Below are 13,088 nucleotides of genomic sequence, written 5' to 3' on the forward strand. Positions count from 1 at the left end.
TGGATGTTTATGTGCGGGAGAAATTTGTATACGATGGTCGGGCTGCCCACAGAAATTTGAGAGATAGTGGGAGCATGCTCTTTGGGAGAATAGGGAAGGGAAGCTATGCCATCCAGCAGTAAGCCACAAAGGAATAGTTGACCGAGCTGGTTACAGGGGCATTGGTGTCTTGGGCGGTTGGAATTGACATGCCTGGGACCGTTGTTCTGGTGTAAGACGCTGGCATTCAACAGGGATTGGAGTTATGTGCTACCTGTTGGATGGGAAGGAGGCCTAGGGGAGTCAGGTATCATTGCAATGTTCTTGTGTGTTCGTGTTTGAATATCTGTTTTGGAAAACCAATAAATGTATTACATGGAGAAAAAAAATGGCATATTAGTTTTTTGTCTGGGTATTGTTAATTTCACATTGACGATAGAAAGAAATTCAAAGCCCTCGGGCCAGATTCTAGATTGATGCACATGTCTAAACTCTCTACATCTAGAGTTACAAACATCACTTTCTCATCATCCGATAAAATGTCCTTAAACTTGCATAAGAGATCTGTTGTATCTTTAATGTACAATGGAAGATAAACCACCAAAAGTTTAAAAAAAAAAAAGAAAATCTGCAAACTCTTAGAGATACTCTGTTACAGAATCAATGCCGCATATAATGGGCCGGCAAGGAGGACATTGGAGCATTATTGTGGATTCTTGGAAGTGTGTAAATGTAATTAAATCCTGGACACTCATTTTTCAAATAATTAAATTCATTGTCTGCATTTAATTATCTTTCCTTGCAGTGTCATAAGTGAGTACTGATTAAGAGCTTAGCTGAACCATTAGAATTAACTAACATTGTTTTATAGCATTCTGTATTTAGATTTGTCTTAAAATCTCTGCATGGTACTCTGATTTGACCAGCATTACAACATTTCTGCCTTTGTCAGGATTCCACATTATTATTGTTTGATTAGTTCTCAGACTGTGTAAGGCTTTGGTCATTCTAGGAGATAAATTATCCCTGTGAGCTTTGGAATTGGAAGATACAAGTTCCCTTTTCTCCAAGCGGAAAGGTTCTTTCTTTCTTGAAAATAAATATATCTTTGTAGATTGCAAATTTTGTAGTCAAAATTTCGAATGTGGCTTACAGTTAATGTTGCAGCTTAAATATAGTATGATGTCTAAATCCGCAAGGAGATCTTGCATCCCCAAGTCATACCTTTCTTCCAGTGAAAGCAGGCAGCGTGCATCTCTTACATCTAAAATTGTTCCGTCTGACAACTTCACCTTCCCACTTACACATACAAGTTTTGGCATGTGCAAAGAGAAAAAGCTCTTTAATTGAATTTTCCTGACAAATGTATACACATTTACATGTACATCTATCTATAAATATATTGTCATATAATCACATATGCCCTCTCTCCTCCTCAGTCAGATGTAAACCAATCTGAGTGGCTTGTAGAGGGGTAAGATAGTTTAGCTTTTCCACCTCATTGGCTGAAGTTTGAGTTGTTTCATATAATGTGGATGTCCTAGTAAATAGACAATGTTGTTGAGGGCTATTGCCATTATAACACTGTTCACTTACCAGGACTTCCCTGCCTGAGAACAGGGAATGAGATTCATGCATGTGAATATTTGAAGATACTGGCGCTGAATAACTGAAGTTACAGGTAAGTAACTAATTTCAAGTGAACCGTGTGTGCCAATAATTTGATTTATAATTTTCCAGAAAAGTTTGAATTAACAGCTTGCTTATGTTTTTTTATTGGCTGAATGTTTATTTAGGAGTGAATGTTTCTAAATCACAGGACTGGTTTAATTTAACTTTATTAATTTGTATTGCTGCTAGCTGCAGCCTAATGTAACACAGGAGACATTGGTCAAATCAAGATAAACATGAATTTAACAACATGAGCAAAGTTGAGTACCCACACATAGTCACATTTATAATGTGTAAAGTAATGGTAGTCAAATGTACTGCCTGTTAGAATGGTGCCTGAGTCAGTTCACCAAAGTGGGGTAGAGAATTATGGAATTGCCTGTGAGGTGGTTAACGTTTTGTTGCCCCAATCTTGTGGAGGAAATGCACGCTTCACTCTGTAAGTGGCCATTTATGTTGGCAAAGCGAAACTGAGCATCCAGGTCACTTAGTGACTGGTGATTTTGCCATGCAGTTTGGCCTAGTGTGGTCTAAGGTTTTTGACAACATTTTTGACCTTCTTTTCCTCTACCATGAGAAGCTAATGAGGTTCTGGTAGCATGACAACCAACCAGCTATCTTGTTTCAGATCTACATTCACTTTTAATCAATCTTAGTCACAGTGAGTGGTTCCCGACTCCTGTAAAATGGCTATAGTCGGGGTACCTCTGAAAAAGCCCACATAACCAGTTGACAGTATAGGAAATTACTATTCCATCCCTCTTTTGCCATACTTTGCCAAATTAATTGCAAAATTTGCTTTCAGACAACTTCAGACCTATTTTGAAACAACTTGCTTGGTTCATTGCAAGTAGGTTCAGACCTTCAAACCAAGTACCGAGTTGGTGATCACATCTGTACTCAGTGACCTTCGTAGGCTGTTGGATCACAGAGAGGTCGACGTGCTGATTGTACTAGACCTCTTTGCAGCATTAGATACAATTGATCACATCATCCGCCTTACAAGATGTGTATGTAGCCTTCTCTCTTCCAAGAATGGGTAACCGTTTTTAGGTCGAGCCTAGCGGCAGCACACATGCAGTGCTCGCTCTGCGAGGCATGCTGTATTAGGCACTGGAAGTCCCGCCCACTGTCAGCCCACATTTGTTACTGGCTTGTGTCATTGTCCTTCATAAATGCTGGCTTCTGATTCGAACATAGACTTGTTAGTCCCTCCTTGGTACCACCTTGTCTGCATTTGTTACCGCCCACAACGACTGGACCTTTTACTTGGCTCGTTACACGGTCTGCGTTATCTAGTGGGTGAGCACTATTTTCTTTAATGGCCTTTCCCTATTCCAGCCACTGAACTCAGCATCATTGTTAAGTTTTGGTTTGTAATTTGCAGCGCGGTCCGCTTTAGTGGCCAAGCTGCTTTATTCAGCTGGCAGTGCCGCCACCCGCTTTTCCATTGTTGGTATGTATTTTTTTATAATTTGCAACGCGATGCCCTTTCACTTTAGCTGCTGCGCTGCTTTATTTATTAACCTTACACCGCGGTCCGCTTTCCCTTAGGCAGCCGCTCATCTTTATTTAATTAATTTGCAGTGCAGTCCTCTTTCAATGTAGAGGCCGTGCTGCTTTATTTGTTTAACTTACACATAAATAATTACTCCTCTCAAAAGAGGAACTTTAATAATTTACAGTTTGTATGATCTATGCGTATATTTGCATTGCCCTATGTTTTTTAAAGTCTGTATAAAATACTTAATAAACGTGAACCTTGTGTTTAATCAGTATACTAGAATTTGAGGGGCGTGCTGCAGGCCATGCTTGAGGTCTCTTGGAAGAGCTGTTATTAGGTCCAGGTTCTTGAACAGCCGGTGTGCTGCAGGGGAGGTTTTTTGTGGTGGGTTCAAGCACTAGAGCAGCAAGGGTGTAGCAGATCAAAAATGGCATGCATTGGTAGAGCAGTGTGTGGGTGAACAAGTTTGTTTAAACACTTAACTAAAAAAAATTGGGTTTTCGGAATTTGGCAAACTTGTTGGATGTTCTGCTGTTAGTACGGCAGCCAGTGAGCCTTTCATTTATTTTCAAATCCCTACAGTGAAGGGAAACGCATTTGCAAGGAAGCACCACGCTTTTTGTTGAGCTCTTAAAGGGGAGGTCTTCTTCCCCCGCACACTAGTGTTGATTTTTGTCTGTTAAATCGGCAGGCCCCACAGAGAATTGTGGCGTCTTTTTTAAAACACAAACGTCTATCAACACGCTATAGCGCCAATGCAGTTTACTATGTATATGGAAGAGGAGATGGGCAACTGTGCTCGCTTGCTTTGCTATAACCCTAATAAAAAGATACGACATTGTTGAACGGCTACACCTTTCAATGCACCAGTAGCGAACCAAGCAGAAAAACTGGTGGAAGAGGTGTGGCGCAGCGGCCAGGGTGCCTGACTCTGGACCACAGGGTTCCAGGTTTGATCCCCGGCCCCGGTGGCAGGTTAGCCCAGCACCATGTGACTCTGGGCAATAGCTTGCTTAATCGTCCCGATGGCCCCCAGCGCAGGGACACCTCTCCAGCGGTAGCTGTGCGCTTACCAAATTCTGGCATTAAAACGGCTCCTACTGCCCCTTTTAATGTATTCAGGACTCTATGGAGGGGCCGTTTCATGGTGCTGCTGCTGTCTGCGCTGTGCCAGCGCGAAACTGGTCTGTGTGTTTGTTTTTAGGTCGAGCCTAATGGCAGCGCGCATGCACTCCTCGCTCTGCGGGGCATGCTGTATTAGGGTATGCACTAGGTAGGGCCGTTGATGTGGCCTAACGCAGAGCTCCCGACTTTGGAGTGTCTGCTCCTCATCCTGTCATTCAGGGCAAATCACTTAATCTCCCCGTGCCTACCAAAAATGAATGTGTCCTTGTTTAATGTAACTGGTGCTCATGTTAAGGGCACCAATTCCTTCCGGTCCGGTTTGCACTGTATAAAACTGCAAAAAAAACAAGCATTTGCAATGCAATAGGTCTCGCAATTACGCAAGTTGAAGCTATTGGCATTGTAAATCACAATGCATTTTATTATGTTTTAAAAACCAAAACATAAATAAAAGGCATTATCATTTACAATGCCAATATCTCAAACTCGCGTAAATGTGATACCTATTGCATTGCAATTGCTTGTTATATGTATGCCAATGACACCCAAATTGTGTTTAATTTGTGTTCATGATCTGGTGAAGCTTCAAGCTCTGTTATTGGCGTCCAAGAAACATTGTACTTTGTGTTCAGTTGGATGACTGCTAAATTCCTAAAACTTCCAAGATGAGGATTTCAATCACTAAAAATTGTACTGTGAAATGGGATTCAACTCTTTGACCCAATATCATGAGCTCACCGTCTTCTCCCGTGAACTTTGTCAAAGGCTCATGGGTAATTTTTGATGCTAAGCTATCGCTTGAACTCCAGTTTTCTAAAGTTACTTCCACCTGCTTTTGGCATTTAAAATTGTTTTAAAAAAAATGATTTTACCTTTCATTTCCTCTAATTTCCACAAACAAGTGGTCACTACATTAAACAAATCACGGCTTTGGCTTATCTCACGCATGTGGCTGAAGAACTCCTTTCATGTTTTCAGGTGCTGGCCTCTTTGCTGCTGACTGGGCAAAAGGGCATCAGTGCTTGACCATCCTCCGTCATCTTCTGTCTCGGAGAAGAGGAAATTTGTTTTCTCCATCTCTATACGCAGTCATAGAAAGATTTGCTATAGTGCAGTTGAAAAAGTTCATTCCTGGATGGTCTGTTTATTTTAAGTCAATCATTCCTTTCTGAAAGGGTTACTTTATGGTGGGTCTTATGTTAATTCATCTAAGGGTCTGAGAATCTTGTATTCAGTGAGCTGTGGATCATTGATTGGTTTCTACTGTGTGCCTGTAAACCCAGGGATGTTTTGCAGGAACAGCAGTGCGCGATATGAAGGTCTGAGCTAATTCAGTTTCTCATCCAGTCAAACCAGAGCTTGGCAAAGCTCCTCATCTCGTTTTGACTCCACTTAACAAAACCTTTAATCACCGCTAAGCCAACAAAGCATTGCTAAGAGAGGTATCTTCAGGACATGGACATTAAAAGGGCTCTCTGGTTTTAAGTATTGCTGGCAGTCCAGAAATTTGACCGAGAACACAATTTTTCCCGAAACCTAGCGATGACCTGGGGGTAAGAGGCATCACTGATTTTGTATAAACGTGACTTTACTGCTCTGTTCATTCCTGTTAGCTTTTCATTTCGAGCCTTTCATTACCCCTAGACCTTAAATTTCCTACTCTGATTGATTCCATCACATGGAGACTTTAGGTTCCTAATTTAGACAACTGCTTCAAGAGAACCAGCCAGGAAAAGATGAAACAACCTTGATGCAATCATTTGATACCCATGGGCACATCCTTGGGGCTTTCAGTTTCTGGACATTTCACTGGGACTACCCGTCAGAGCTGTCCAAGATGGTGGAACGTCTCTCAGCTAGTGCCTGTACCTTGCTCCTGCTTACACATTTTCTTTACTGAACTGCAGCTGTGTTTTTTGATTTGTTAATCCTTTTTTCTGTATCTGTGAGAGAATAAAGTATTTTATCACGGCCTGCACTACGGAGAGTGGCTTCTGATTTGCATCTACCTCCTGTGTGAACTCTGTAAAACTCTACGCTCATTTTCACTTCTGCCCTATCAAGTTGGTTGCTCTTTTTTTCATAACCCAAAACGTCTAGAGAAATCTTAACAACCTGAATGCTAGAACAGTTCACTGTGTTTTTGCAAGCACTTTGAGCAGAACTTTCTCTGAATGGAATGCTTAGTTTGGTCAAGTCACTCTGAGGAACATTTTATCTCCCTCCGATCTGGATTTCTGAGTTTTATTTTTAATTGTTCTCCTGGGTCAAAAGAAAGTGGAACTGGTACCTAGTAGTAAGTGCAATATACCGGTGTAAGATCTGACCCCCTTTCCTACAAGCAACCCATCTTAGTTTGATATTCTGTCTTATGTCTCCAACCTGAATACGGACAGAGAGGAGCTGAAATGGAGACTTGGGAAGTCAGTGGGTGTATCTCAGAGTGTGCCACCATGCTAGAGCAGAGACCAAGCATGGATTTTGAGGATGCGGGGCTTTAGAATGAGGAAGGACTCTGAGTACACTAGTCACTATGGAAAGTAACTTCTTGACTTGCTAGTGAGGGGGGTGCCCCAGGGCTGTGCAGGGGCTTTGCTACTGTTGCCTCCTTTTGGTAACTCCAAAGAAAGAACGTGTTTGACATTTTACTTTGCACGCTTGGTTTCTGAGAAAAATGTTGACATTTTTGAAGGGTTTGATATTGTCAGTTAAAATGTGAAGAGAGGTGTTTGATAATCTCCATAGCCACTGGCTTAGGACTTGTATGTGTTTCACAGTGCTCCTACATTTCTTATTGGTGAACAAACGCTAAACCCCTTGTCCCGCTTCAGTTCAACAGGTAATTGAAATGCACATGCTGTGGCTTCTTCAGAGAATCAAGGAGTAGTGGGAACAGATGCTGCTGGTGAAAACAAGCCAATCAAAGAAGACTCACATCTATTTTCGTCCTATCTCAAAAGCGAAGTCATGCTTATGTTTTAGCTTCATCTCCGTCAAAATATTTCCAGTTTTAAAACTTTTGATACTAGTACTGTCATTATGTTCTGACATTTCTCTCGAGCAGCTGGTGCCCATGTCCTTTCTGAGTGGATATGCACCTTTTACAAAAATGTGTACAGGTTTCTTGTGTATACCATTTGAAAATATAGATTTAGAAAAGAAAATGTGAAACTGTTATCAAGAGATGTTACTAGTGTTAAAAATGATTCAGAGAAAACAGATTTCTTTGGGCGAAGTGTAATAAAGCTAAGTATTGCTGGCAACCAGAATGGAATGTATTAGTAGTCTGCTGAGTTCTGAATCAAGAATGAGGACAAAGGGAACAAACATTACCTACCAAAAAGAAATGCTTTGCATGTCTTGACTACTCTGCTTCAGTTGCAGACAAATTGGAAGGCCCTGTGTGACTGAACTGTTTTCTATTTTTCTATTTGAGCGTGGTATGATGCATCATTCAAAAGATATATTCTGTCACACAGAAAGCTCTTCTGAAAATGAGGGGGCTTCTAGTAAAGACTTTTCTAAAACCCAAAAATCGTCATTTCAAAAAGAATCAGATGTGCACAAAAGTGGCCGTTGAACTTTCACAGAGTGCCAACAGTTGTTGAGAAAATGGTATGATGTTAAACACGTATGTCAATCCATTTTATAACAGCATAGTCTATTTAATTATTACAGTGATAAATGGCGTGTTCTACTGACTGACTATCTTGTAATTTTATCTAAAACGATTTGTAGGAGCAGCAAGGTAGGAAATCCTGGTTAAAGGCTCGGATCTAGGCACTGGCAACGGACCAGTTGGCTTTCTAGCTATGCTGGCCAAGACTGTCTGTGTCCACATCACATCTCATAATTTGAGCATATACATTTGCTAAAAAGATAATCGAAATCACTGTAGTATACTAGTCGGGCACACTTCGATGCCTGAAGATATCACATATTTACCTGACAGCTTGTTAAAAAAAATAGAAGCACATCTATCCTGCTTCAAAGGCACTTTTTAAAATTAATTTGCTTAAGCTAAATTACAATACACCTTACTTGCAGTTTCTTTATGTTTTTTGAGCAAAGTCGCAAGTAAAAAATAAAAATACTTTCCTAAGCTGCAAAACTAACATTGAGGCAGAGTTGCAGGAGGCACCATTTTGGTGGGTAACCCAGCCCTTGCAGCTGTTCCACAAACTGGGCCTTTAAAGATTGGGGGTTACTGTAGACTTTGCTATTGAAGAACAATGAAAGGGGAAGATAGAATTGACTGGTTGACTGTAAGGCGAATACAACACAAGCCTGGGATGGAATGGAAAATGAGATTGTTTGGGGTGAGTAATAGTGCTTCTGAGGAAGCAAGAAACATTGAAGACCTAATCTCACAGCAATGGGAAAATAGTAGCTTGAAAAGAGCGTGTAAGGAGCTTGTGCTAAGACTACATCGAGAAAATAAAGCTACTGAGTAGAGAAGAGGGTCTGAGAAGGAATAGAGTAGGCTGAAACACGGAGAGGGACATTGCAATGGAAAAGGAGAACACATGATGGCAGTCGGAGTGTAGAAAAATGCAGAAAATGACATAAGCATCTAAAATCCCTTTATAGCAATCCTTTTCTTTTTTGGAATGCATTTTGAAAATGTGTCCAGTAAATCCTGTTTAACCTCTCTGTTGATCAAACTCTTAGCATAGAAGTCCACCGGCTTCATTTTGTTGTCTAAAACGTTGCCATTTGTGAAGGACCTCCCATCAAACCACAATGAATGCCATTCTTGGCGCACCAGATCTTGATACAAATGTGTGGTCACACTTCACAGACAGTTTACATAGTCTTAAGACCTGCTGGAGTACAGGTCTAGTATTAAACACGTATTGTATGTGATTTATGTATCTACCACGTTTTGTAACTGCATATGTCAGAGTTGAATTAGTTTGTCTAAGCCCTAAAAATTGTGACTTTGTTAAAGTCAGTTCTGTTAGGTTCAATGTAAATAAGGAATCTAGTGATACTCGCATGGTGAATTCATAGAATATGTGCAATAGTTCTTCAGAGTTTAATGCACTTACTGTTTTCTGTGTTATTAGAGGCTATGTTGAATCTTTATAGCTTATTCTTTTCGCATTCTTGTAAAGTTGGCTCTTATTTTTGTTTGTTTCCTGGTTAACGCAGAGAGCTAAAATACCTTTTCCGGAGAAGGTAGCATCGATTTGAACCTTGTTGTGTACTTTACACAACGGTGTCTGCAATGGCAAAAGCTGCTATGGTAGAAAACAAGTTCTTGTGCTAAGGTGGCCTCAAGAGGTCAGGACCTTTAAAATGTTCTATAGGCTGTGCTAAAGTACGTTCTGAGGTACTCTTGAGGGGCAGTGTACAAAAACATTTTGGACCCTAGATGTTTCCTGGGATCTTGTAGATTCCAGTGTTGACAGTTTAAACCCCCACCCCCCTCCCTTTGTTTGCAATGTGAAGACTCAGCTAACGCATCCCATCCGTTGGTGGTTTTTTACCCCTGCGGCTGCTATGTAGACATAGCCTCAGTAGCCTTTGTATCTGAGCACAGGCCCAGGAGTTAATGACTGCCTCTTTCAGATCCCAGCGTTGGAACTGACCCAACCTGACCCTTAGTAAACCACTATTTTGTAATATTCTGGCTTTAATGCAGAATAATAGCCTGTGGTCCCCTCTTGTTATGAATGGCCATGCTATACGTTGCACTACTACCAGGCAGATATTTCCTCCAATTTAAAAAGCACTTCATACAAAAGAGCAACATGACTTGTGACCACGAAGCACTGCATGAACACCAGTCCCCACTGCAGTGGAGTTAACTGAGGCACCAGTTTGTAAAGCAGCTTACTCAAATGGACAAGATGGCGAGCTATGCTTTAACCTCTAGTCCTCATACTTAACTGTGCATAGATTTATATATGCATTACATATGTCGGGTCTTTAACAGGTCTGTATGCTGGCTGTTTATTATTGTTACTTAAGAAAATGTGCGTGCCCACTTCTTATGGGTTTTAGAGTTATTGTTCTATGTGGAAAGATAGGGTGTATTTTGAAATTGGGCAATTTTTTTACATTGACTACAGTGCAATCTACATTTTGTTTTATTTATTTTCATTCGCTATTGTTGTTTATTGTTCACCTTATAATAAAACTCGTTTAAAAACCAAGTGTCGTCATGGGCTTATTATGGAAACTGTGTTTATTTTTAAATGTTACTTCAAAGCACGTTTAGCCTGTTTCCAAGCACCCAAAATGTAGCAGAAAACCGGGGCAGTCAAGCATAACTCGATGTGCCCACTCTCACCTTGTGTAGCCATCTGGGAGTAGAACTCCTCCCCATCATCGCCGAATCTAGATGTTCCTTTATTTTCTTCTTTGCAACTATATGTTTATTAAAAGGTGTCGTAAAGTACACTCAAAAGAAAGCAATACAACATTCTGCAAGTGTCGTGCCCACTGTGCCTGTGACAAGCCTGGACATACATGCGATGAAGAAAGTATACACAGAAGCCTTGGGAATGAAAGCACGTCCACAGCAGCTTTAATGTAGCTGCTCCCATCGTATGTCCATGGATAACTTATTTTTCCGGATCTGAGGAGAGATCCAAATTCCAATTTATCCAGGAGTAACACCAGGGGTCTGGGTCGTTTGTGAGTGAGACTTAAATCAATAAGGAATTGTGGCGAAAGGGCTTGAAACTGGACTTACGGAAGTGGGTTGAGGATGGGAATGGGATCAAGAGGGGAATGGCCGCACTTGGGTTAAGCCCGCAAGAGCTTGCATGTGTTGGCTGTATTATATCAAAGTCGGGAGGGCACGAACAAAAATCTGCCTCCAGGAGTAGGCCAGGCCCGGTTCTAAAGGGTGGGCCAGGCCCACCCAAGAAAGATCCTGGCCCACCCAAGGCCATTGAGAAGTGGAAAAGCAGGTCCACACACCTGGGCCAACTTTCCTTCTGGCGCACAACCCGAAGCACTGTTGCAGCTTAGGTGAGTGTGACTAGCAAGCCCCAGAGTCCAGGCAAGCGGAGGAGACGCAGCATGTGGGGCAGGCACCTCCACCAGTTCCAAGCCTCAGGGAGTTGCTGCTTTTGAGCTGTACACTTAGCAAGTCTTGGGTGGGGACATGAGCTTTAGTCACAACGTTTGGCTTTAAAAGCTGCGGGTGCCTAGTGCCAGCCTTCCTCTTTTCAAAACTATACATTGACATACCATGTAGAGGTTGTGTTTTTAATTCAAGTGAAATTCCATGCACCTATGTAACGGAGAGGATGCTGTGCACAACTGGAGTGATGGAACTTCATTAAACACTAAAAACGGAAATAACTTTACATTTAAAGTAACATATGACTAAAAATGGGTAAAATGCAATGCATTTTGTAACAATGTTGCAGTAAAAAAACTCATTTACTTTATATGTTGGAGCAAAAGGAGAGGTGAAAGCAGATGCGATATAAGCAAAGGCGGTAAAGATAAAAGGAAATGAGAGATTGAGTGGGGAGTAGAGACAAACTGAGAGGTGGAGAGGAAAGAGGGAGAAAGAATTGAGGAAGAGAAAAGAGGATAGACAGGAGGGACATAATTTTGGATAAGCACATGTAAGGAGGGAGAGATGGAAAAATGAGAGCGCGAAAAGGCCAAATAAAAGATGATGTCAGGAAAGACTGAGTGGAGAGAAGGGGAGAACAGGAGTGCCATACCAAAGCTGTGCTCAAAAGCCTGCAGCCATTGTCATTAAAATACTTTGCACCTAATACCAAGACTTACAGTCTTAAAAAAACTCATGCCGCTTTATTCCACTACAGACACACCCTGCCCTTTCATCTCACTCTTGCAGGCTCCTGCTTTTTCAATTTGTGGAGGTTTTTCCATCTTTTTCTTCCTCAGTCTTTCTGATCTGTATTTTTCCTCTCCTGCGCTCGGAAAAATATCTGAGAAAAAAAATGCTGGTCCCCCCCAAAAATGACTGCAAATCCCCCACCCCGCGGCACCCACTACCTCAAATTAAGCACAATAGAGGGAAGGCTAGGAATCAAAAAGTGAAGAGAAGGGTGATGGCTAACAAGACCAGACTGGCAGTACTGGGCATCGGGCATTTCCCTGGGGGCCTGGTTTTGTTACTGGGGACCAGTTTTGTAGCAGTGCAGCAGTTTTAAAAGCACCCCCCTCAGAGTTCTTTGTATATCCAACAGTTTTTTTTAGGAAACAATAAAAGTGTCAAGATAACTCTGGTGACTAATGTACTTGCTAGTGTACCTACTGGTGAGAGATCAGAGTTTTGTTTAGTGGCAGTTTTGACTCATCTAAGGTAGTGCAGAGGAGTAATATGCCTGCTGCAAATAAAGTGTGCCATGCAGATCACAGAACAATATTTTATGTGCATAGCTTAGTGGGATACTGCTTTATTCACATAGATTCCTTTTGTTACTCTGCAGTTAATTAGTTACTGTCGTAACCTAGCACAGTGAGCTGTGAACTGCCATCAAAAAGCTGGATACAAACTTCATGGTGCAGGTTAGAAAGCTATGTTTTCTCCCAGTATTTCATTATCCCAATGTTGCCAAAAAGGGTTTGTTTGGGTAGAAGTAAATTCTTATCAGTAAATCCAACTGTGTCACTTTCTAAATCCTGATTTTGTGCTTCTCCAGACCAAGGACTCAAAAAATGCCTGCCAGTATGGATGACATATGAATCCTACACCTTGTAGTCCCCTTTGTCTTATGTAACATTTTCTATACACTGAGTTATACACATACAATGTGTTGTCTCTGTATGAGTGTGTGTGATGCACTATAATGGTTTTTTCCAAGACCAC

The 13,088-nt window shown here is 41.4% G+C and overlaps 1 protein-coding gene across 1 annotated transcript in view; it reads left to right on the forward strand.

Annotated features, from left to right (window-relative positions):
- ANKRA2 (ankyrin repeat family A member 2) overlaps positions 1 to 10,440 on the forward strand; it is a 188,648-nt gene extending 178,208 nt beyond the window's left edge. Inside the window, exon 9 of the mRNA XM_085632334.1 lies at positions 7,111 to 10,440. Coding sequence (XP_085488460.1) covers positions 7,111 to 7,166 — 56 coding nt within the window. The 3' untranslated portion in view covers positions 7,167 to 10,440. The remainder of the gene's footprint in view (positions 1 to 7,110) is intronic.
- The last annotated feature ends 2,648 nt before the right edge of the window (positions 10,441 to 13,088 follow it).

This window comes from Triturus cristatus, chromosome 2_1 (genome assembly GCF_964204655.1).
Source record: "Triturus cristatus chromosome 2_1, aTriCri1.1, whole genome shotgun sequence".
Lineage (NCBI taxonomy): Eukaryota > Metazoa > Chordata > Amphibia > Caudata > Salamandridae > Triturus > Triturus cristatus.